The 22063-nt window shown below is 44.9% G+C and overlaps 1 protein-coding gene across 6 annotated transcripts in view; it reads left to right on the top strand.

The window, feature by feature from the left end:
* Positions 1 to 22063, top strand: part of fz2 (frizzled 2) — a 182462-nt gene that overhangs the window by 100860 nt on the left and 59539 nt on the right. For 5 of the 6 annotated variants that reach the window (XM_076372517.1, XM_076372518.1, XM_076372516.1 and 2 more), the window contains one exon: positions 16749 to 16833. The exons of the other annotated variant lie outside the window; for it this stretch is intronic. In XM_076372517.1, coding sequence (XP_076228632.1) covers positions 16824 to 16833 — 10 coding nt within the window. In that variant the 5' untranslated portion in view covers positions 16749 to 16823. The remainder of the gene's footprint in view (positions 1 to 16748; positions 16834 to 22063) is intronic. 6 annotated transcript variants of the gene reach the window in all.

Here is a 22063-nt window from a genome sequence, read left to right as displayed (position 1 = left end):
AAATAAAATACGAGTGGACGTTTCGTTGAACAATCGGGTTACGAACCTGCCGTCTCTACATTCGTCGTCCAATTAAGTCGTAGGATGGTCGGATGAGCGGTGCTCCGTCTACAAAATCGATAAACGAGCATCACTCGCATTAACGCAGGTAGATACACGCATAAATTGCGGGCCTTTCAGCCCGGCCGCAGCGATGGCCGACGCGTCGAGCCTCCGGAGGGCGTGTCTGTTATATTTGCACGGATATATCGGCGGGGGCCCCCATCGCATCGCAATGATCGAAAACGTGGATATAATCTTCTTTAATTAACGGTATCTACGTGTATCGCGGATCCTCGTAGGAAAGAACCCCGGGAACCGGCCGCGCGGCTAATAAATTCTGTCGGTCAACCGATAAATCCACCGAATCGGCGGCGTTAATCCGATCGTTTCCCTGGAATTATCGCCAGTAAATCACTGTTACCCGTGTTCCGCGATTTATTCTCCTATGCCCACCCCTCCGCCCTGTTGCGTCACATCCCCCGTCTTATCTTCGACGCGCGGCCATTTTCGTCGGGGAGACTTGGATAGTTTTCGCCGAGAAAAGTTTCTCATCGACTTCTCCGCGCTTACCTTGGGCTTAATTAGTTCATTTTTTAAACTTCAACGACGGAGGAGAATAAATATTCTCTGATAGCAGTTCGCTGGCGTGTTGTTCTTTCGATGAAGTTTTTTTCTGTTTTAGAGCAGACGATGGGGGAGACTGTTTTATCGTAATGTAATCTTGTGCTCTTTTTATTGATTGTTTAAGTTACCGTTGATTCTTGTATTGTTTAGAACTTGTAATTATAGTTCTTTGGAACTGTGCATAGTCGTTCCTGTGTTCAATTATTGCTTCGTAATGCATTAGTGGGTTTTGTACAAATAATTTGAGTTACCTGTTTGCGTGCGTCATCCTCGGTATCATCTTCGACCAGAGTCATCGGATCCTGAGTCACGTACCATAACATTATATCCTGAGCATTGTTTTTATCTTCTTAAAAATATCCGGTTCCCGTTATGCTTCGCGAAATGAATGGGAACTGAGATTAGCTGAGGATAACAGGACCATTATTGAGTATCTCTAGAATTCCAAGACAATACCGAGTCTTCTGGCATACTCGGTTGAAATTTAAACAAAGCTACTTCACCATTTTAATCTTCTATAGGCTATAGAACAGTTTTCAGTGTACGAAGTCATACAAAATCAAATTTCCTTCAACCCTTTATAGAATAATTCTTAAAAGACAAAAGAATTTTGCTTGTTACTGAACATTGTTAATTATAAACTAAACAAAAATAGGAAGCTACTATCGTTAAAAATTTTCATGTCAGTTCCAGCGTTTGAGCATTATCGATTGAAATTTCCACTAATAATAATTCCGTTTTTACTGAGAAATTATGTCGTTAATGCAGGATGTCATTACCCATCAGTGTATTATAAAGAGTGAATTGCACAAAATTCGTAATCCCCGAAACAATACGTCTCGATCTGGTTAAAGAAAGAAAGCTTACGAGCTCCACTTCTCCTTTTCGTTCGTCGAAGGGGGCAGCGCCCTCTTTCTCGGTAATATTTTGCATTCCTAAGGGTCAGTCAAGAGCCCGCGTGGCTCGGTGGCTCATACGATATTCGAGGCTCGATTTACTGCGCTATGAAACCCGAGACACGCCTTTTTAACGCGTGTTCATCAGTCATCTTCTTCGGCACCGGTGGATCTCAAATTTGCAAGAGTAATAAACGCGAGCCGCCCTAACAATAAAGTTTAAATAATTGTACGCTCCTCTTGTTCCCTCGAAACGCACAAAATTCGCAAACCCTACGATCGTTCGATCACTGTCGATGAACGATATAAAACCCATTTGATCACTCTATTCTAAATTTCTGCGTCGCTACTGACTAAGATTTAAGGGATGATTGTTCATAATAAAACACTACGAAAACCGACAGTCACAGAATCATATTTCTCCATTCTTTCCAAATTATAAACGATAAAATATCTACCAATAGCAACACGTGAATCAAACATTTAATCGTTAAAAATTCGAAAAGGAAATCGAAGTTGCAACTGTTTCACCGTTCGCTTTTGTTCTTTATAACCAGACGAAGCCTATCCTTCGCTTCTTTTCTCTTCCCATCATCTATTATTATTCTCGCTTTATTTATCACTGAATATTCCATTTGAATGAGGGAAAAGAAAGTATTAAAATTTCCTGCAGCGACCCATCCGAAGCGTTTCGTCAACCCGATCTCCGATGGCCAACCCTCGCAGATGCGTTCCGAGAGAACTAATCTCGTTAACCGATCGTTCCCCCGGGATAAGGTACCACAGGTACACCTTGTTCGGAGGGGGTAGGAAGAAGCATGTGGGCGTAGGATAAACATCTACAAGCGAACTTCTAGATTCCATGATCTCTCCGTGGCGATGCCTTTGGAATGTTGAATTTCTGTCGACACTAGGCACCGTTGTCACCGGTTCGGCTAGGTTTCGGTACAAATCGAGATTTGTTTTTCGGTTAGCCTCGCGATTTTTCTTCCCCTTGGCAGCTCGAATCTAACGACCGTTCCCTACCGGATCGCAGGGTGAGATCAGAATCTTCTCTTCTGTCGTAGGGTGTCACTGTGGTATACCTGGGAGCTTCACTGTTTCGTTACTTTTCCCTGATACACTTGATGGAAATTTCTACGCTAAACCCACCGACCAGTTAAATTGACTTTTTAAAATCCCTCTATAGCAACTTCAAGGGTGCATCTATTGAGACTTTAATTGATTCACAATCCAGGTATTGCTGAATCGATTTCTTGAATAATTTCTCCGAGAAATCTCTGTTATGTTCTTAATCATTACGAAAAGAAGAAATCAGGAGTAGGTCATTTTAACCCGTCTGATAGGTTTAGCATTAATATTGTCTTCGGTTAGAAGCCAGAAGTATATTATTTTCAAAAAAATTCAACATATCATTGGAATATCCACTGTTTATAAGATATAACTTCAATATTTGTTCCATTCCAATTGTGTTAAATTGATCCATACAATTTATATTACATACAGATCAACAATCGAATAATATAAGTGTCTCTATATTAAAACAAAAAGGGGTTAGTCTATCGATTAGAGAGAGAGAGAGAGAGTTTGGAAGGGTGCCCTTCAATAGTACTGAAGTATTCAGAACGGTTTAACAAGAAACGAGTACCTATACACTGCAGCCTATCATTTAACGGTTAAAGAACATTATCGATCAATGAAGCGGCAACATTGTTGGCTGATGGCGATGGGGGTAACTCCTCGTTAACGTCAAGTGGCCGGACCCGCATGCGGCGTTGAAATTTAAGGACACCGCGGGAGGACATGGCTCGTTACGTTGTAGCGGCGTGTCGTAACACCGCGAATCACGGAGAGCACGTACCGCGACGGTGAACGTTCGCCTGGCAATCTATCGGGCGTAATTGGAAAATGACTAATACCGATACCGTAGCGCAAACTCTTTACGCAACGCCCGATAAAAACAGCCGAGTCAATTTCCAACCCTTTTTTGGCTATCAACTGGTTCCACTGGACGCGTTCACCGCGGCGCGCTCTCGTTTCTTCAGATTTCGCCACCTCCCGTGGGTACGTCAACTTCTGAAGCCTGTGTTTACTTAGCAGCCTTTCAACAGTCCATTTTATTGGCCGAATAAAATCTTTAATAAGTAACCACCTCATAAAATGATAGAGCAATCGTTGCTAAATGTTATAGCACCTAACTCGGATCTAAACCAGATTCCTATTATAGAAACTAATTATTCAGCCACTAAATTTTCCAACGCCACTGCTCGAGTAACACCGACCAACACACGGTAACAAAGTAAACAAACAGAATAATAAAAAATTACATTTAAACACCTATCATAAAGCATCCATCATAAACATCCCTTCTCAATACTCATCAGCAAATAACTCTTTCCAGTTCCACCCAAGAAGCCCGTCCTCAGCACTTCATAATCCCCCGAAAAGCCATCCCTCGACCTAAAAAAGAGCAATCCAAATCACACCGATTACACAATCACCACTTTCCAAATGTCTAATCACAGAACCGTCGTTCCCCAGACGCCGAGCCGTTCGAGAACATTGTACCCTCCCGTGGTCCCAATCAGTCCGACACGAAATTCCAATAACGAACGGCGGCCGGGCGATCCCGGGCCCAACAAGTATGCGAAATGGAGCGCGTTATTCGAATCCCGGCTGCATAAAAATCAGCAGGCAACGAGATTGGTTTCGGGGAACGCACGACAGCCCGGGTATTTGCTTAACAACCGGTTTTCGTCCGGGAGATGACGAGCGCGGCCGCATCTTGGGCCCGGGCCGGGTCAGCCATGAGAACCACTGTCGTATCGGTCGTCATAAGTCACTCAGCGTGTGGCATACAAGGTACACGGGTCCGCGTATATACGTAGCGCGCCGTGGGCCCGTCGCGCTGTCTCTCTCTAGCGCTGATGCCGTCGAGCATCGTCTTTTTTAGCCCTTTTCCATTTCTCTGCCCCTTCCCCCTCGTTCCGTCTTCCTCTCTCTCTCTTGCTCGTCGTCGTGTCCCTTTCTCTCGTCCCTTCTTACTCTCTCTTTTCCCCGTTCGCGCGTCCCTTTCTCTCGTTCCTCGTCCCACGATCCGACCATACGGTCTCTAGACACTCCCAGGCTGTCCAGGACATCGCGTCGTATCCCGCTGGGCCTCGCGTCAGATCTAAGTGGTTCCCTCTCGTGCACTGGTCTCTCGGTTGATCCCCCTGTACCCTTAATCCATGCCTGGCATCGGGTTCAGCCCCGCTCGCGTTGCCTCCGCAACGAAGATGGAAAACGCCGATAATTGATTCCACCGGCCGTATACGGGGTGACAGGGAAGTAACGGAGTTTTGGTAGCTCGCCGGTTTTCAGGACGACAGACCGCGCGTGGGTGTCGATCCTGTAGTTCAGTTGGGGAGCCTGCGAGTCTTTGTTTGGGCCGGGGCACTTTAACGTTGATTGCGAGTTATTCGGAGTTGTCCGGGATCCTTCTCTCGAGTTTTTTTGAATTGTTCGAGGATTCCTGGGAAGATGATAAATGATAGGTGGTTTCGCCGGTCGCGTACCAGGCGGTCAGGGAATAACGGGACGAATCGCGGCGAAGGTGGACGAGGGAGCGTTTAAACGTGGGCGCGGAAATGTATCTTGTTATGAGCAATTCCGGTGTAATAGAGTGTTGTAAGGCTTCTTATGACTTATTCCGAGGCTGCTGAAATGAGTCTTCCCTTGGATTCTTGAAATTCGATGACTGTCGAGCGAATGGAAAGCGTCGATAATTCATTGTACCGATCATATACGGGGTGACAGAGAAATAGCAGACTATTTTACGAGCTACACTATACTATTTACCTACAACCAAATCTAAATATTCATCAACGCAAACGTAACTTCTACAAATTACTTATTTCACAAAAACCAAGAACCAAAACAAATCATACAAATTCACTATAAAATCAAATTCCATATTCCTCCAACCCCTCGCTCCATAAACCAATCTATATTCGCAGAAACCCCATTTGCCAAGTTCCAGCAGTTATTTCCCCGTCACCCAGTATACCGTCCCGAAGAGAAACTCCGTGATACGAGACAGCGGGCGGGAGGTAAAGAGAAGGGGCACGATCAGGATACAAGACGGAATAAAACTATCCAGTTGATCCAACAAATGCGATCCGAGACGCGCGCGCGCCTCGGATTCCTTTAATTCAGACGTCTCGGGTGACGGCCGTGGTATTTTCACTGGAACCCGCATAAATTACCGGGCTTAATTGCTAGCTGCTTGTTCAACGGTGTGTCTTAGTAATTATTACGACCGCCGGTCACGTCATAACCGGTCGTTTCCGTAAACTTTCGCCGTAACTCGCGGGACTACGCTCATCGGGGCATCGGTCTAATTAATTTCGCGAGCGGGTTATCACCGCGGCTCGGACACCGGGGTAGAAAAGCAACGAGCCGGTAATTGATTCCGCCGGTGTATAGATACGCGTGTGCACACCTATACGACGCCTGTGGAACGAGCTGGAGCCGATAGCAGTAGCCGACCCGGCTCTGTTAATCCAACAAATAGAATTCGAGCGACTCCGTGTCCGATGCAGTTAAGCTGACCGTATCTCCAGCCGCGACGCTTAGTTACAATGGAGCTCGCCGAACCTCCTTTTGGATTATTTTCCGACGTTCGCAGCCGTTTAATCCCTCCTAACCGTTTACTTTGCATTTTAGCGGCAGGAAGCCAACGCCGGACGCGGGGCCAGCAATAATTTGGTCCCTGCGCCGCATCCGAGCCGCGAAATGCGGAATAAGATGATCGTGCAGTTAGCCAAGGTTCTTACGCGCGAGATTCATTTCGCCGATGTTTTCTTGTTTCGTGTAATTAGGTATCATTAGTGGCTTGTATCTTGTCAGAAATAGTATGGGCATATATTTAGTTTAATCATCTGGGAAATGAAATTAAATAATTCAGTGTTGAATGTTAAGCTTAGAAATATTTATATATTTCTGGCGTATTTACTTTCACTAAGCTCGTGTAACATTTTACTATCGAGAACTTGGAAGAAATGCAACAAAACGTTCTACTTGAAGTGGAAATTTCAGTTGAAGATAATAAATTGATAATAGCAAAATAGTTTGCTTTGATTGGATAATGAAGAACATTGATCGTTGCTAAATTGGTCTAGAAATCTTCATCGCGCGTCTCACTCGTCATTGTACGGTTACTAATTGATTACCAATACAAGTAATATAATAGACTTCCTTCGTAATCACTAACCATCTCGCTTGTTTCCCTAAAAACATGACAAACCACGCGACTATCGCAGATCCAATAGAAACGCGCCAAAGAAAAGCATTTCATCAATCTGATCGACACTCTATTAACCTCCATCCGCCGCGAACCTAGTGTAACGCGTGTACTCTATACCGAGGATGTTACCGAGTCCGGATCGTAGTTTCGCCGGAGGTGGGACGAGAAGGCGTTCCCTGGTCCGGGAGTGAAAAAAGCCCCATGAATTATTTAAGATCGCGGGGCAGGGTGGTGCGCGCCAGTGTTATTTTAATTCCCGTGGTGTTTTCATATTCCGACGGGCTGACGAGCCTCTGGAAGGGGAAACGACGTCCATCTTCGATCGACGATGAATAGACATTGTGCGTCCTCTCTCTCTCCCTTTCTCTGTCGTAACGCGGACCATCGGGGCCCGTTGACTTCGAGTGGCAACCGGAAGCCAAGCTCTCTCTTCGTAGAAGAACGGTAATGGAGGGAAAAAAGGAGGAAGATCGTCGAGTCACCCTTGCCAGGAAAAAGAAAAGAACATGGCGACGCGGGGAGAGAAAGAGAGAGAGAGAGAGGGAGTGAGAAAGGAGGAAAGGGAGAAAAGAGAAATGGCGAAGAGAGGAAAAACCGTGGGCGGGTACCGGGACGGTTTCGTATTCACGAGCAGTCAAAACAATCGTGTCAAAGGGAACGTTCTGCTACTCGTGAATGGGATAGCCAAACAGCATTGTAAAACATCACGCTCGACGATGCGATCGAGCCACCAATGATGGATCCGCGCGGACCTCGAGTGGCTACGTCCAGCGGGCATGTGTCTAGCGGTTCGTTTAACGATGAATCGCTGGTACACGCATCGGCGACCGGTGTGTTTGTAAATTCTAATACCGTGCTTGATATTTTCATCCTCGGCGAGGAGTGTTTTTGCGTTGCACTCACCGAGCTGAGGTATAGGATGTCTGACTTCGCTCGTTCGTACATGGGAAAATGATTTATCCGCGTCCCGATGGTGCTCGAGAGTACCATTTTCATTGAAATGCTGTTTGCGAAACGAATTGCTCGGTGCTTCTTCTTCTTCTTCCGTTTAATTTTGTTTCGATCTCAGACACCGGCGATGCGTGTTTATGAGCTGGTGATTATTTGAATAGCGTTGGCGTCGGGTAATAATAAATTTACCGTTTCACTGACAAATTCGGGGGACTTGAAATTACATGCTGTTTCTTTCGGTCGTCGTTAATAAATCAAACGCGGAATGGAACTACATTGAATGTTGTTTAGCTTCCTATTATACTGGAGTAAACTGGTAGATATTTATTCAACGTCTAGTATTTCTTAGACGCAAAGGTATTCATATGAATAAATATTGACAATCACTTTTTCTATCTATACGTATAAAAATGTAACATTAAATTTAATTCAATATCACTCATCAATTCTTCTCTACTATACAACATTATTAATATTTAACCATTGTCGTACATACACCAAAGAAACCATAAATTAATAGATTAACCGTCCCAGAACCCTCAGGACTCCCCAAACAATACGGACACAAAGAAAACCAATTTCCCCTCAACCCCAGTAACAAATTCACAACCAATTCCATCCCTCGAACTGCAGAAGAACATCAAACAGAATCATCAAACTTTCTCAATAATTCCCGAAAGGTCCTTTACGAAAGTAGGCCCATAAAGACCCGGATCCAAATTACACTATAATTATCTGACTCCCGATATAACGCAACACTTGCGAACGACTGCCGCCGCCGCCGCCGCCGTGCAGTACACGTATTTACTTTACGAACCGACCGCGTTCCCAAAAGTTCCCCGAGCGAATGCGCCATTAAACGTCCGCATAATCGTTACCAATATTTTTTAACGGTACCATTACTCGATCGCCGGATCGAATGAACTCCGGGGACCTGGTCCCGCGGCGAGTCCGTCATTCAATTACCCCGGCGTCCGCGACGCCACGGATTATGCATCCCGGCAGACATAAAAATCATTTACCGGCTCGTTAAAAGATTGAACGGCATCGAACCGAGGGTCGGCGATGAGAGGGGAGGGACGGGGGAAGCATTCTGGCGTGGACGCGTAACCTCAAGCAGATTCAGCCCTTCGGCCGTTGGCAGTTTTCGGATTTTTTTTCTCCGGAAACTTAAAATTCGCTGATAACAGCTGAAAGAATCGGCTCAAACTACTACTACGATCAGAGGTTTAAAAGAAATAATTGAACAATTTAACACTAGACTTACGGAACGAGTCAATTTGACTCATATTGAATTTTATAAACATTATTTGGTAAATGTTTCGGTCGTTTTTGATTGATTCAACTACGTGATTATGATTCAATAATACATTTTTGAAGATTTCATTTCCTTCTAAACAGACAAACGTCAATCTTTCTGGGAACAATAGAATAAACTATACAATAGTCCGTAAATCAGTACATAATTCTCTTCGTTGGTACTTAAATTTTAATATACAATTTATATTTTTCTACAAACGGTTTTTTATAATTCCATAAATCCTCGACCATTCAGCAAACAACAGCATTTTTAAAACATTCAAACTGATGTTGACTTCGCGAGGCTAATTACACATAACGCAACAAGCGTGATGCCAAATTAGTTAATTGCATCGCGTCATGTTACATTAGTTGTAACAGGGAAACGTGCTGTTGTCGTTTAGCAGAATGGTATTATAGTAATTTGATTATTTAGGGGTCATCGGAGACCCCCACGACATCCAACGTGTTAAGGGCCTCGTAAAACGCGAAAAGAGGATCCTGGCGAGGCGCTAAAGGGCGCGCGGGTTCTCGAGTTTCCGCTTTTCGAGAGAACAGGCCCGTTTTCGTTTTCGTTCACCCCCGGGCCCTCGCCTCGCTTCTACGACAGATGGATAACCCTTGCGACTCTACCTGCGTGCGCGCCACGGATGGTGTCGTGTAACACTTTATTCCGTGGCTCGTGTTTCCCCAGCTATATTTAATCGATCCTGGCACACCGTGGAGAACGAAATCTCGAAAGGGTCGGGGTTGCCTCGAAATCACGGTACCCCGCGAAATTTATGCGACGGTGATCGTCGTTTAAAGTTCTGGGGAATCTGATAACAGGAGGATTGACTATATTGGAAGATTCATTATGGCTCGTTTGATTGGTTTATGATAGTAACCTTGTTTGGTTTTGGATGTAGCATCGGGGATACTTATTTGAGGTTCTTTTTCAAATTTATGTGACGTGCATTATTTTTATGGGAATATTTTTTATAGGAATACTGTGACGCAGTAATACTTTTTATAGTAATACTGTGATATAATAATACTATTTATAATAATACTGTGATATAGTAACACTTTTTATAGTAATACTATGATATAGTAATACTTTTTATACTAATGCTGTGATATAGAAATATTTTTTATACTACTACTAAGGTATAATAATATTTTTTATACTAATACTGTGATATAGTAATACTTTTTATAGTAATACTGTGATATAATAATACTATTTATAATAATACTGTGATATAGTAATACTTTTTATAGTAATACTATGATATAGTAATACTTTTTATACTAATGCTGTGATATAGAAATATTTTTTATACTACTACTAAGGTATAATAATATTTTTTATACTAATACTGTGATTTAGTAATACTTTTTATAGTAATACTGTGATATAATAATACTATTTATAATAATACTGTGATATAGTAATACTTTTTATAGTAATACTATGATATAGTAATACTTTTTATACTAATGCTGTGATATAGAAATATTTTTTATACTGCTACTATGGTATAATAATATTTTTTATACTAATACTGCGATATAGTAATACTTTTTATAGTAATACTGTGATATAATAATACTATTTATAATAATACTGTGATATAGTAATACTTTTTATAGTAATACTATGATATAGTAATACTTTTTATACTAATGCTGTGATATAGAAATATTTTTTATACTACTACTATGGTATAATAATACTTTTTATACTAATACTGTGATATAGTAATACTTTTTATAGTAATATTGTAATATAGTAATATTTTTTACATTAATACCATGGTATAATACTATTTTTTATAGTAATACTATGATATAGTAATATTTTCTCACGTTAATACAGTACTATATTTTTATAATCAAATTACATTTTCAATACTTTGAATATTTGCAACAACAATATTCTTAACAATAATATCGCATCGAATGATTTTTATAGAATTCATAATTGTCATCGGGACAGCGAAATACGTATTCCCGTAATAAATATTTCCTTTAAGTAGGTTCGTAAGGGTCCGAATACGGTTGAAGTGTATAATGAGTAACAGTAGTACTGGCGTTGTTAAAATTAATTGATATTACCGTTCCCAGATTATTTATCTGATACGGACAGATATGATATATTTATATCGGTCGATTATTACGAGCAAAAGTTACGAGTGGACGATAAATATACTCGCGTGTCGAGTTTCTCCAGCATTTAATGAGATTGCGTTAACAGGTGGAAGCGAAAAGTCCTTCGCCGTACATACGCGCTCGCGCTTAACAATGTATCCTCATCAACGCTCGCGAGGAACTGCGCATTGTCGCAGATCCCTTTACACTCGACAACTCTTGATAGATAGCGCCGGCGGGGAAAACGATAATAGCGGATTTAAATAGGCGGCGTTTACACACCTTATTAAAACGAATAATGGGTTATTCATCGGCACGGTTACAGCAAACCATGACGAAACACTTTTACGAATTTCAACTGAGAACCTAGCTTCTTAATTGTGAACCTTATCATTGGTTGAATCGATCATATAAATCGATATTCATATAATTTCTGAAACTATGCAATTTTTCAATAGTATATCGTTACGAAATAATCAATTAAATAATAATAAACTAATAACATTATCGTATCGAATAACGCAAGGTGACAACCTTTTACAGCACTGAAATTCTATTTGTTCACGTTATCACAGTGGTATTACGGATAAATATTACGGACGCTCATCAAACATATATCTATGGCAATAAAATGAAATATCGAGTCTGCCTCGATATAAGACCACAAAGGATTGAACTACATTTCACAGATCCCCATTAGCCTGCCACGAAAATGTTCATTAAGCCCCTGGCTCTCGAAATACCCACGAAATCGAGACCACACGACAAAGGGAATGAATCGATTCGTTGTTCTCGCGACTCTTTCACCCGCTTCCGGTCTTGAATATCAGGAGTCGCTGCGCCAGCTCTTATCTGGCCACTCTCGTCTCGGTACGCTGTAAATTGTACTATCGTCGACGTAAATAAAATCCGTAGAACCATTTGACACTCGAGCGTGTAGCTTGCGCGCGACGAGGCTACTCTATGAGTACCCGGAGAGTGTTAATCCGCTGAATGGAGGTCGTAGATAAGCGGTGCCTACCGGAAGTCAAGTATCCTTTCGAACGAGAAACTGCATTCTGATGGGTTGACGCTGAAGCGAGCCCGTGCAAGAAAATCGAGTTATCGTCGCAATTTGCACGTTCTTGCTACGGTCGCTCCTTTGATGGAATTGCTTCGCTCGTACAGGGTGTTCCGCTCTTATCTACACTTATACATCGATAAATTTAATCAAGTTCCATAACTGAATTTAAGTGCTGCCTTCAGACGTGATTCACACTTTAAACACTCGCACGAGTACACCGTAATTCGCACCATCTGTGAGTAATTAGAGTTTGTAATATAATAACTTCTCTATTTAACGATTCCCTTAGTATCTAGCCTCTCGCAAATAGAAATTTGAACGCTTACTATGAAATCAGCTCGATACACAATCCAATAAATGTCGCTACTACAAAATGATTACATTTGCGAATTAAAATAAGCATTTCCAAAAAAAATAGAACTACATAGGAATAAATGTACAATTTCTAATATCCAAAAAGTCCAATCGAACTTCTACGAGTCTTACGAATACGTACAATACTTTCCCTGGCTCCGCATCGAAAGCATTCGCGATCCTTCCGCGTCGCACGGACTCGTCCAATTAATCAAGCCAAACGACCTTATCAGATCGAAAGTGAAACTACGTTTGGCTTGATTATTAACGAAGCCTATCGATAACTGTATCGCGGCCCATTCGTCATAACACCCCGAAAAACGCTCGGGGCGTCACGGAGCGCGGCGCTGGCACGCGAGGCTCTCGTTCCGTCGCTAAATAACGCGGTCATTAATTAACCACGAGGTAAATGCGCTCGCAGGGGCGGGGGGCGACAAGCCGCATTGTAAATTAGGGTACACGCGAGCGATTCTTAATCCCCGCGGAAACGGGGCCCCGAAATCGAGCGTCACGAGGACGAGCCATCGAACACGAATTCAACAGGCGCGCCACGGTTACACGTGTATTTAATTGGCTACGCGGGAGTTTACACGGAAATTCTCGCGCTTCGTCGGTCCTTCTCTCTCTTTCTCATCCCGTATATTCGCGAGGCCCATAAATAACGGGGCAACGTTTGTACCAAACGCGAGGGACCCGTTCGGTCCACGCGATAAAAATCGTATGGACTGGTGCTGTTAGTACTCGAACCATCGGTTACCCGAGTATTTCGAATATATCCGATGAAATTTACAAGGTGCGGGGAAGATTCAGTCGATTGGGTAATCTACTCGTGCTGTTGCCTAGAGTCTGAGTGCCTCAATATTTCGTACAGTACCAGTAATTAGAAAATTGCGAATTGCACGTGTTTGTAGAGACACAGTTGAGCAACTACTAGAATTTAACGTATTACACGATGCACTTATATTCTTACCCAACAACAAAACTGAACGTCCGATGATACGGTAGCTAAGGTAGCACTTAGAATATTATAAGAATATAAAAAGTCATAGAGAATGAACTGAACAAAATAACACCCCTCCGAGTAGCTTCTTATCGCACTTTCCATCTACCTCCGATTCTTCCACTCCACTGAAACCCAAACTCTTCACCCCAAACAGACCCAAATAAGTCTATCCTCGTACCTGTGTTACTCGGCTTGCCCAAGCAGTACCTCAAATATGGACAGCGTGACGTGTACACCGGTCACGTGACATCATTCTAACATCAGCGAACTCCTGGAATCATAGAAAATAGAAATCCAAAGTGGCCGGGCTCGCGTGTTACGGAGCATAACGTCGGTTTCACAGTAGTCCCCGTATCGTTGAACCTAATCTCGATCCGCGTAAATCATCGATACGCCTCGCTTGATCCCGTTGATTCCTGCAGCCTGCTCCCCACTCCTCATTCCACTTTCCCGCCCGGCACCCCTTCTTCGGATCGGCTGGGCATTCCTGTAAATCATACGAAACGTAGCCGCTCATTAAACCCACAACTGTACATTATCCACGCGGAGTAATACTTTCTCCGCGCGCGGCGCGGCTCTTATCTTTATTTATCTCGTCTGACTCACCGCGGCCCGACTGTGTACACACCCCGGGTACCTGTAAACACGGGGCCCGCCGCGCGCCGCGCCACGCCGCGACGGTGCGTGCAATAATGCGGGGATTTCTGTTCGCGGCACGTTTCGACCCGGCATCCGCGATCCGGACGCGTCCCGTTCACGATCCCATTCTGCTACCAGTGTTCGCCGGCCGGATAAAAAGGTTGCCTACACGCCGCGCGATCGCGTAATCCTCCCGCTCGACTTTCGAACCGAACGCGACCCGCGAAAAATCCACTGCGACGCGGCGGGACGCCCACGCGCGCCGTTTTCAGGAATGAACGTCTCTTTTAGCTGATAGGGTGCGCGTTGGAAATGCTTCTTTTATTCGTGACGATGAAATTTTTGAGCTTTCCACCCTTTGCGGACGAATGTCGACGTTTCGCGACATCAAATTGTCATATTTGGAACACTAGGTGACAAACGAATGATTTGATTAGCTAAACAGCCAGAGAACGTTGCGTAGTTTCCTGTTTTTAATTATTTAAACAATCTATTTGTAATTTGGCTTCATCTGGTGAAGGTTTGGTATACTTCGAAGAATCTTCGTTCGCAAGGGTTAAGAAAGGAGATTGGAATGTTGGGTTTTGTGAAGGTATCGATTGTTTGTCGATGAAAAGTTTGTTGCAGTTGAAACGTTTGCAGCAGGGTAATCTTTGGTGTGAAAGCACTGTTTATTATACTGTTTTTGTATTATATATTTGTATTTTGATATTATATTGTTTTGTGACTACATCGTTCTGTTGATAGAAGTTTGAACTTTGAACGAATGGGAGAAAATTGTTTATACTGAATGTGAAATATGGAAAGTGGAAATATTAAATCAGAGTTGAGAATAAACTGAGGGAAGAATGATAGTGTAAAGGGTGAAGTTGTTTGGAAATTGTTTGAGATATTAGTTTTTCTCCTTGGTTAAGTAGTTGTTGTTAGGTGTAGGGAGATACTGGAGAAACATTTTTTACGCTTCTGTGTGAGAAGAGTATTCTTGACGGAGTTAATGAGATTGGGCTTGGTAGAGGATAAAGCTCTCCGTCTTTTTATTACCATTGTATTTTATTACATACGCTGGTAATAAGAATAGCACAGAGGTTACAAGTAGCAAGTGTGTAATGGGCGACGCTCAGTGAAAGGAATTTAATGATATGTTATTAATGCTCAATACGTTTCCGCCAATTTGCTTTTTTGTTTCGACACAAAGAGCTGGCTACGTATGTGGGTTTCTTCGATGTTTATTCCTCTGGGAGATTTCTACACAATTATAGAACCTGATTAGTAACCTCCGCGGATGTTTATGCGAATTCGCAATTTAACACGGCTGTTCATCGACGAAAAAAGGATTTTATTCGTTACACTGAAAATTTTATTGTAATTACAGTCAAGTATGCGTGGTTTTAGAGTTGATTAAAGTCGTTGGCTCACTGTTCCCTGGAAACTCTAAAACACTATAAATTCCCAAGAATCCGCAATCTAATTACAAGATACACTTTTACTCGCAGATATCGTGGAAAGCTAGTACTCCGCGCCACTTAAAACTAACTGCAAACTACAACTCAAACATAACACCAAAGACAACAAGCATCCATAACAAAAACTCCGACACGTACTTCGCTACGATCATCCCCTAAAACTCAAAACAAAAAACACCGTACCGAAACTCAAATAAATCCATTAAAAAGCTTCCAATATTAGCATAATAAGGAAATACGCAAACGCTATCTTACCATCGGACAGATAAACGGTTCTAAATATCTAGCAAAGGAATTCCCTGTGTCACCCCGTTTCCGCCCGGTCGAATCGAGCCGCACAGGCCGCGGCGCCCCCCTAAACCGGCCCCACGGCTACCACGGTTCCAGCAGCCGCGGGCGAATTTTTCCCATAATCGCTAGACGCCGTGGCAGCATTATAAAAAGCCGGAATTTACAAAGACACGAGCGGGGAGTGGTAGAGAGAGAGAGAGAAAGAAGGAGGGCGTTGGGAGGGTGGAGAGAAAGAGAGCGAGAGCGGGATGGAGAGAGATGGCGTCCGGTATGGTGAGCGCTGGTGGCTGGTGCCACGATAAACCGGGGCCCCCTTGTCCATAATAAAGTCGTAACGCACTTCTCCCCGTAAATTCGACAGAATATTACGGTGCACAGCGGCGGGCCTGTTTCGTTCGCCGTAAAGTCGCGGCCGGTGATCACCGGGGAAATTTATCGACGTGTCAGATCTCTTCGTAACCGCACACCCTCGGCCCCGTCCGGTTCACGCAGTATATCGACGCGTATTTATAAGAGAAACGCGTCGATACGCTCGTATTACGCGCGACCGGCCGTCGCCTCGCGTATCCTCCGCTTCCGTGGGGGGTCCCAGCGCGTCCCCCCTTCCCACCGCCGAATTCTCTTCCCCCACGGTGGTCTTTTTTCCCCTGTCCCGCTGCGGTGTTTTCTAACCCTGAGGAACTTTGTCTGGCTTTTTTTGCAGAACGGATGACCTGGACACCGATCGACGGACCCTGTGTTTAACTTACCAATTGCCCGGTGTTACGTAGGATCGCTTATGGGAAAAGGTGAGTGTCGTGCAGTCTGCGGTGATTGTAATTGTTTCATTAGAGGTAGCCGTTGTCATTGGACCGTGTTTTTATAAGTTGAAATTGGGAACTCGTTTTTTATTTAGTTTCTCGGTGGTTGAGTTCCTTGGTAACTGTCGTTTCGAGAATTTTAGTTAAAGTGAAATTTTAGTTTAGTTAAATTTTTTGGTGAGTTTCTAGCGATGAAAATTCAATTTTTATTCTATGTTTTATTATAGTAAGATTTATAGAATGATGTCGGTTAAAAATAAGTAACATTCACGGTGAAATTATAATACTTACAATCTGATTTTCCTGAAACATGATTAAAGAACGATTCCACTTGAAAAATCCAAACAGAAGATAACGAGAAGCTACAAACAGAACATAAAACTTTCAGAACGATCCCTCGCGTATACGGAACACTTGTCCCTGTCCAGCTTTAATTATAACACTCCCCGGTGCACGAGGAAACGTTACACACCATTCCCGTGACGCAATATTAACTGTAAATGTCACTACACCCGTACAAGCAATAGCAGTTGCGCTCCGTTATCGGGATATCCATACGTTTCATATTTTACGAGAAAAGCATAAACGTCCGAATAGTCGCGCGAGTAATCGATATGTAGCAGATTGTTATCTTCGCCGTGGATCGACCTTATCCGTCAAACCCTATTTTTACCCCGTTCATCTCTCTCGCTCCCGGCGACCGCGTGCTTGCAACCCCATTTCGTTCCCCGGGCGCTGACCATAAAAGACGGATACCGAGCAATGACTGGAACACCGAAGAATTCTCTCTCACCGCGGGGAGAAACAAAATATTCGAGGCGTAACAAATCCGTGCGGCGCGATAAGGATCGTTATTAAAGCCGCGATACAATTGCGCTCGTTCGCGGCCCCGCGCCAGCGAAAACTCCGGGCGCCCGTGGAATAGATGTTTTTACAAGCGGCCACATTTTACCACTTACGCGTCTCGCCCACGATTTTTATAGTTCCCATGGGGAACCGAGCCGGCGCCGTTCCCGGGATAACCGTTCGCCGCGCGGCGGAACGATCTCTATTTCATTGGTATGCCGAGGGCTCGGTGTTTCGACGCGAATATCGCGGTCACGTCACCCCGGCCCTGCCCGAACAAAAGTGATCGTTGGTCCGCTTAAATCCGTATTTTTATACGGAGGCTGGCCGATAAAAGATAGAAAAAGGACGGAGAGAGGACAGGAGGGTCTGCGGACGAGAGGAGGGGAGGAGGGAACGCGAACGATGTCGAAAACTGGAAAGAGGGCGGAATTAAAGCAGCTTTTTCCGAGCGGACGCGGCGAACTCCTCCTTTGCATAAAAATGGGGACGAATTAAAGCTCTTTTCGAGCACGAGACTTTCGACTGGCGCGTGAATAGCGACATTGAGCGACGTACCGCGAGGGGTGGCCCGGCCTCGTGGCGATTGGAATAATTTCAGCAGCGTCGTTTTGTACCGCGCGCACGTCCTCCACGCGTTCAAGTCACCGAATACGAAATTCGGCGCGGCGCTAACGTCGCGGTACTGGTTTATTCTGTTTCCTTTCGTTTCGGTATTTGTCGAGGGTCTTAAGGACGTTGCTTGATGCTGTTAACTTGAAAGTTGAATATTTCTCGGTGAACACCATTAGTGAATAAATCGCTATCTTTAAATAGCCCAATAATTATAAAGTTCTCATCTGAAAACACTTGAGCAGTTTAGAATTCGACAATTTCCAATTCCCTTCTGCTTAACGATTAGCTACCCCCTATCTTCCAATTCACTGAAACATCTCATTCAATCTCAATCTTCGCACCGTTATCGCTACAACCGTTCCATCCTCGTTCCTACCCGAAAAGCGAAATACCAAAGCAATATTTTCAGCGTCGCGGGAATCTCGTTCGGCCGGAATTCGTTGCGCGACGAGCGCACAAAGGCCCGTGGCCCGCTTTATCGCAATGGTAATTAATTTTCACGGGGGACGTCGCTATGGTTCGCGGCATTAAACGGCCGCAGTACGCACACGTCGAATTGAAAATGGATGCACGTCCCACTCGCGGCTCGTTAAGAGAGCGCGCGCGGCCGGGAACGCGTCAGAATTATCGAAGCGACTCCGAAGAAATCCGACTCCCCGTAGGCGGCTTTGCGGTGCTAAGACGTCGCCTACCTGTGGCCTGTGGCATTTATTAAATCTCATTCCGGCATCTTCTTGCCTCTCCGCCTCCCGGCTCGGGTTACCCGCGCGCCTCGTGGATATCCGCGCCCGCTTCGTTCCCAACGCATTCTAGATGTACCCTGCCCCGATCCCCCTGTCTTTTGTTCCGCGATTTACTGGCTCCCCCCTTCTAACCCCTCCGCCGCTGCCCGCCACCTGCTACTTCCCCGATCGAACAATATTCCGATTAAAGGCGGAGACGATACAGACACGCAGCGCGCGCCGCCACGGAGGAAATCTCGCAGACAGCGGGATGAAGTCTCTCTTCGAGAAAATACGCGGGTGCGGGAACCTGGAAGAGGGATGGCGTTATTAAGTTCTCCCCCGTGAAAAGTCTCCCCGGTCGGCTTCAATGGAGGATCCGCGTCGGACGGAATCGCAATATATTTTCCGGGACTCGTCATAATTTCGGCGAAGCGACGAATTACAAGGGGCGGGCGCGGCGGTGGGGTGGGCACGTGGAATACTTCCAAGATGGTGCGGAGAAGGTTATAAATTGCAAGGGGTTCGTCGGCTGGAAATTAATTGTAAGCCTGTTAGTGTTCCGCCGCGGTGCGCGGCGAACCTCGCGGAGTTGTGGGCGAAATTAGTGTGCCCGCGTCTGGAGTGGATTATTCATTCGGAATTTTGTTAATTACGCTTCTTTGGATTAGAAATTGTAATATGGTGGTCACTATTGGGGTGATATTTTGTGCTTCTTGTTGGGTGAATTCCTGTAATGTGGATGTGTATAATTTGTATTGTAATATCATTGAAAACTTTGTTAGTTGTAAGATAGCTCTTCAACTTCGCAAGTCTCTACTTTAAACGTCAGAAGTACCAAGAAATTTCAAAATACATTCACACGAACACCTTCAACCTACACAGTCCTCGTTTCCCAATCGTTCCTACCCAAGTTTCATCATAAATGTTAATATTCCCTATCAGATGAAAATACCACGAAACAGCACGCCGTCAGCAGCACCGAGAACAAAGAAAAATGCCCTCGCGTCAAACTTCAGTCCCGAACAACTGAATACGCCCGCGGGCCGAAAGCCCACAGATAAAAACCGTTCAGTTGTCTTCGCTAGGAGAGGCCGGTACATTAGAATCCCCGAAAAGGAGCAGCGCAGCTCCGCGTGTCAGCCGTGTTCCCGCTAGATAATCCATCTGCGGCCGGGCGACGATTTATTTTCATAATTTATTCCCTGGCCCGTGTAGCTGTCAATACACGTGGCCGACGTATCCCACGGATAAAACGGTGCGTCCACCTTTTCCATCTTGGGCGACAACGCGTCCACCTCCGGCGGGAACGATCCTCGTCCATCATCGTCGCGCGATGGCTCGCGGCCGTAGGTCGCCCCGCGGTGTGTTTGCAAACTCCGTCGAAGCGGGGCGATCTCCGCGAACAATGGACAGGAAGCCTGGTCCCGGAAAGGAGCAAGCTCCGCTCGGCGAAGTGAAATACGCGCGTAACCGGCGTCGTCCTCTCTTTTTTTCGTCCGGAGCGGGAACGCGTTGTCCAGAAAACTGGTCGGTACCCCGCGGCGCCGTCGGTCTATCGGTCATTTAAGTCATCCTCTTTCTCTCTGCTCCCGGCTCCCCTTTCTCCTCGTACTCTCCTCGCCAGGAGACTTTCGAGAACCGAGAGGATGACTCGCTCGGCGACGTTTCGAAACGTAAGAGAACGCGACGCGAAGTTGCCCTACCGCGTATATCTCGAAGGATTTTTGTCGGTCGCGGCGAGAAGTCGACCACCTACCCGAGCTTTTCTTCGACGGGGACCGCGCCATCTCTCGGGCGGAACGCTTTCGTAACGTATCGCCGGCCATAAGCAGATAACGAATGACGCCGCGGGAACGCTCGAGCGTTAAACCGTTACAATGGAAAGCTTAAAAACAGTGACTCTTTCTCTCTTGCCCGCGCTGCTGCCGGAGAGAGTGTGCCTCTTGTGTATGCACCTGGATCGCGTTCCGTTCCGAGCTGCACCGATACGACCGGTGTTATCTGCTGGTTACCGACCACCCGGCTGCGTCGGATTCGGCCGGCGTCGTGCACGGAACGCGACCGCGTTACAACGCGGCGCACACACGACGGGAGGAGATAGGAAGTTGCAGGAAGTCGTAATCTGCCTCCGGCTGGATCTAGACGCTTCCAGAGTCTACCGCTGAACGCTCGATTATCCTTTTACGGTTGAATAGGACGGGCGACCAGGTTCTGAGCGTATCGTTCTCCTGGCGTTCGGATTTATGGGGTTTCTTGAATGATTGTGGCGTTGGAGGTTTGGTAATCTTTGGGTTGAACGTATTGCAGTAGGAGATAATGAAGTTGTAGTATAGAAGGCTGTTGAAGCAGAGGTTATTGTTTATGCAAGAGTCAAAGCGAAAGTATTTTCACTTTATTGTACAGGTATTATGTTCTCTAATATTGAAACGAATAAAAAGAAATATGTGTTGAGGAGATTCTTTCGAAGTAGCTAAAATACTTTACTGTTGCTAACAAGAGCTAATACTAGAATATCTAATAATAATCTAATCATGATAAAGATCTCGTAGAATACTGTCACTCTATTAACAAACGAAGCAGCAATCTAACGAAGATAAAATACACAATCCCATTAAAACCGAAGGACTGCAGAACCACTCGGTTCCCCGAAAGCGCAAAATGAAACCGTATGAAATCTGCATACGATGCAAAACTGTAGAAACGTAGGATTCCAAGCCGTCGAACCGTCAAATCGGAGAACACCGAGCCATTCCGAAGCGATCGTCATTCGCACGACGAATCATAATGGCAGGAAGGATGTCAGGCTGCGCGTGGGAGCCCGATTAGAACCGCGATTCGTTCGCTCGCGGGATCGGTGAACCCCGACGAACGCCCGGCCGCGCTCCCGTGGAAACGAGCGAGTAATTCGCGAGCGATCGATCCACCGACCATGCCCGGTTGCCCGTAAGCTAATTTCACGTCGAATAAAAGCGCCTAATGCCACCGAAGGGAAAATCCGTTTAGCTCAGGCCCGGGATTCTCAAGATAAATTG

Source organism: Nomia melanderi, chromosome 12 (genome assembly GCF_051020985.1).
Source record: "Nomia melanderi isolate GNS246 chromosome 12, iyNomMela1, whole genome shotgun sequence".
In the NCBI taxonomy this organism is placed as follows: Eukaryota; Metazoa; Arthropoda; class Insecta; order Hymenoptera; family Halictidae; genus Nomia; species Nomia melanderi.
Note: the sequence above shows the minus strand (reverse complement) of the source record. Positions and strands in the feature narration are given on the sequence as shown.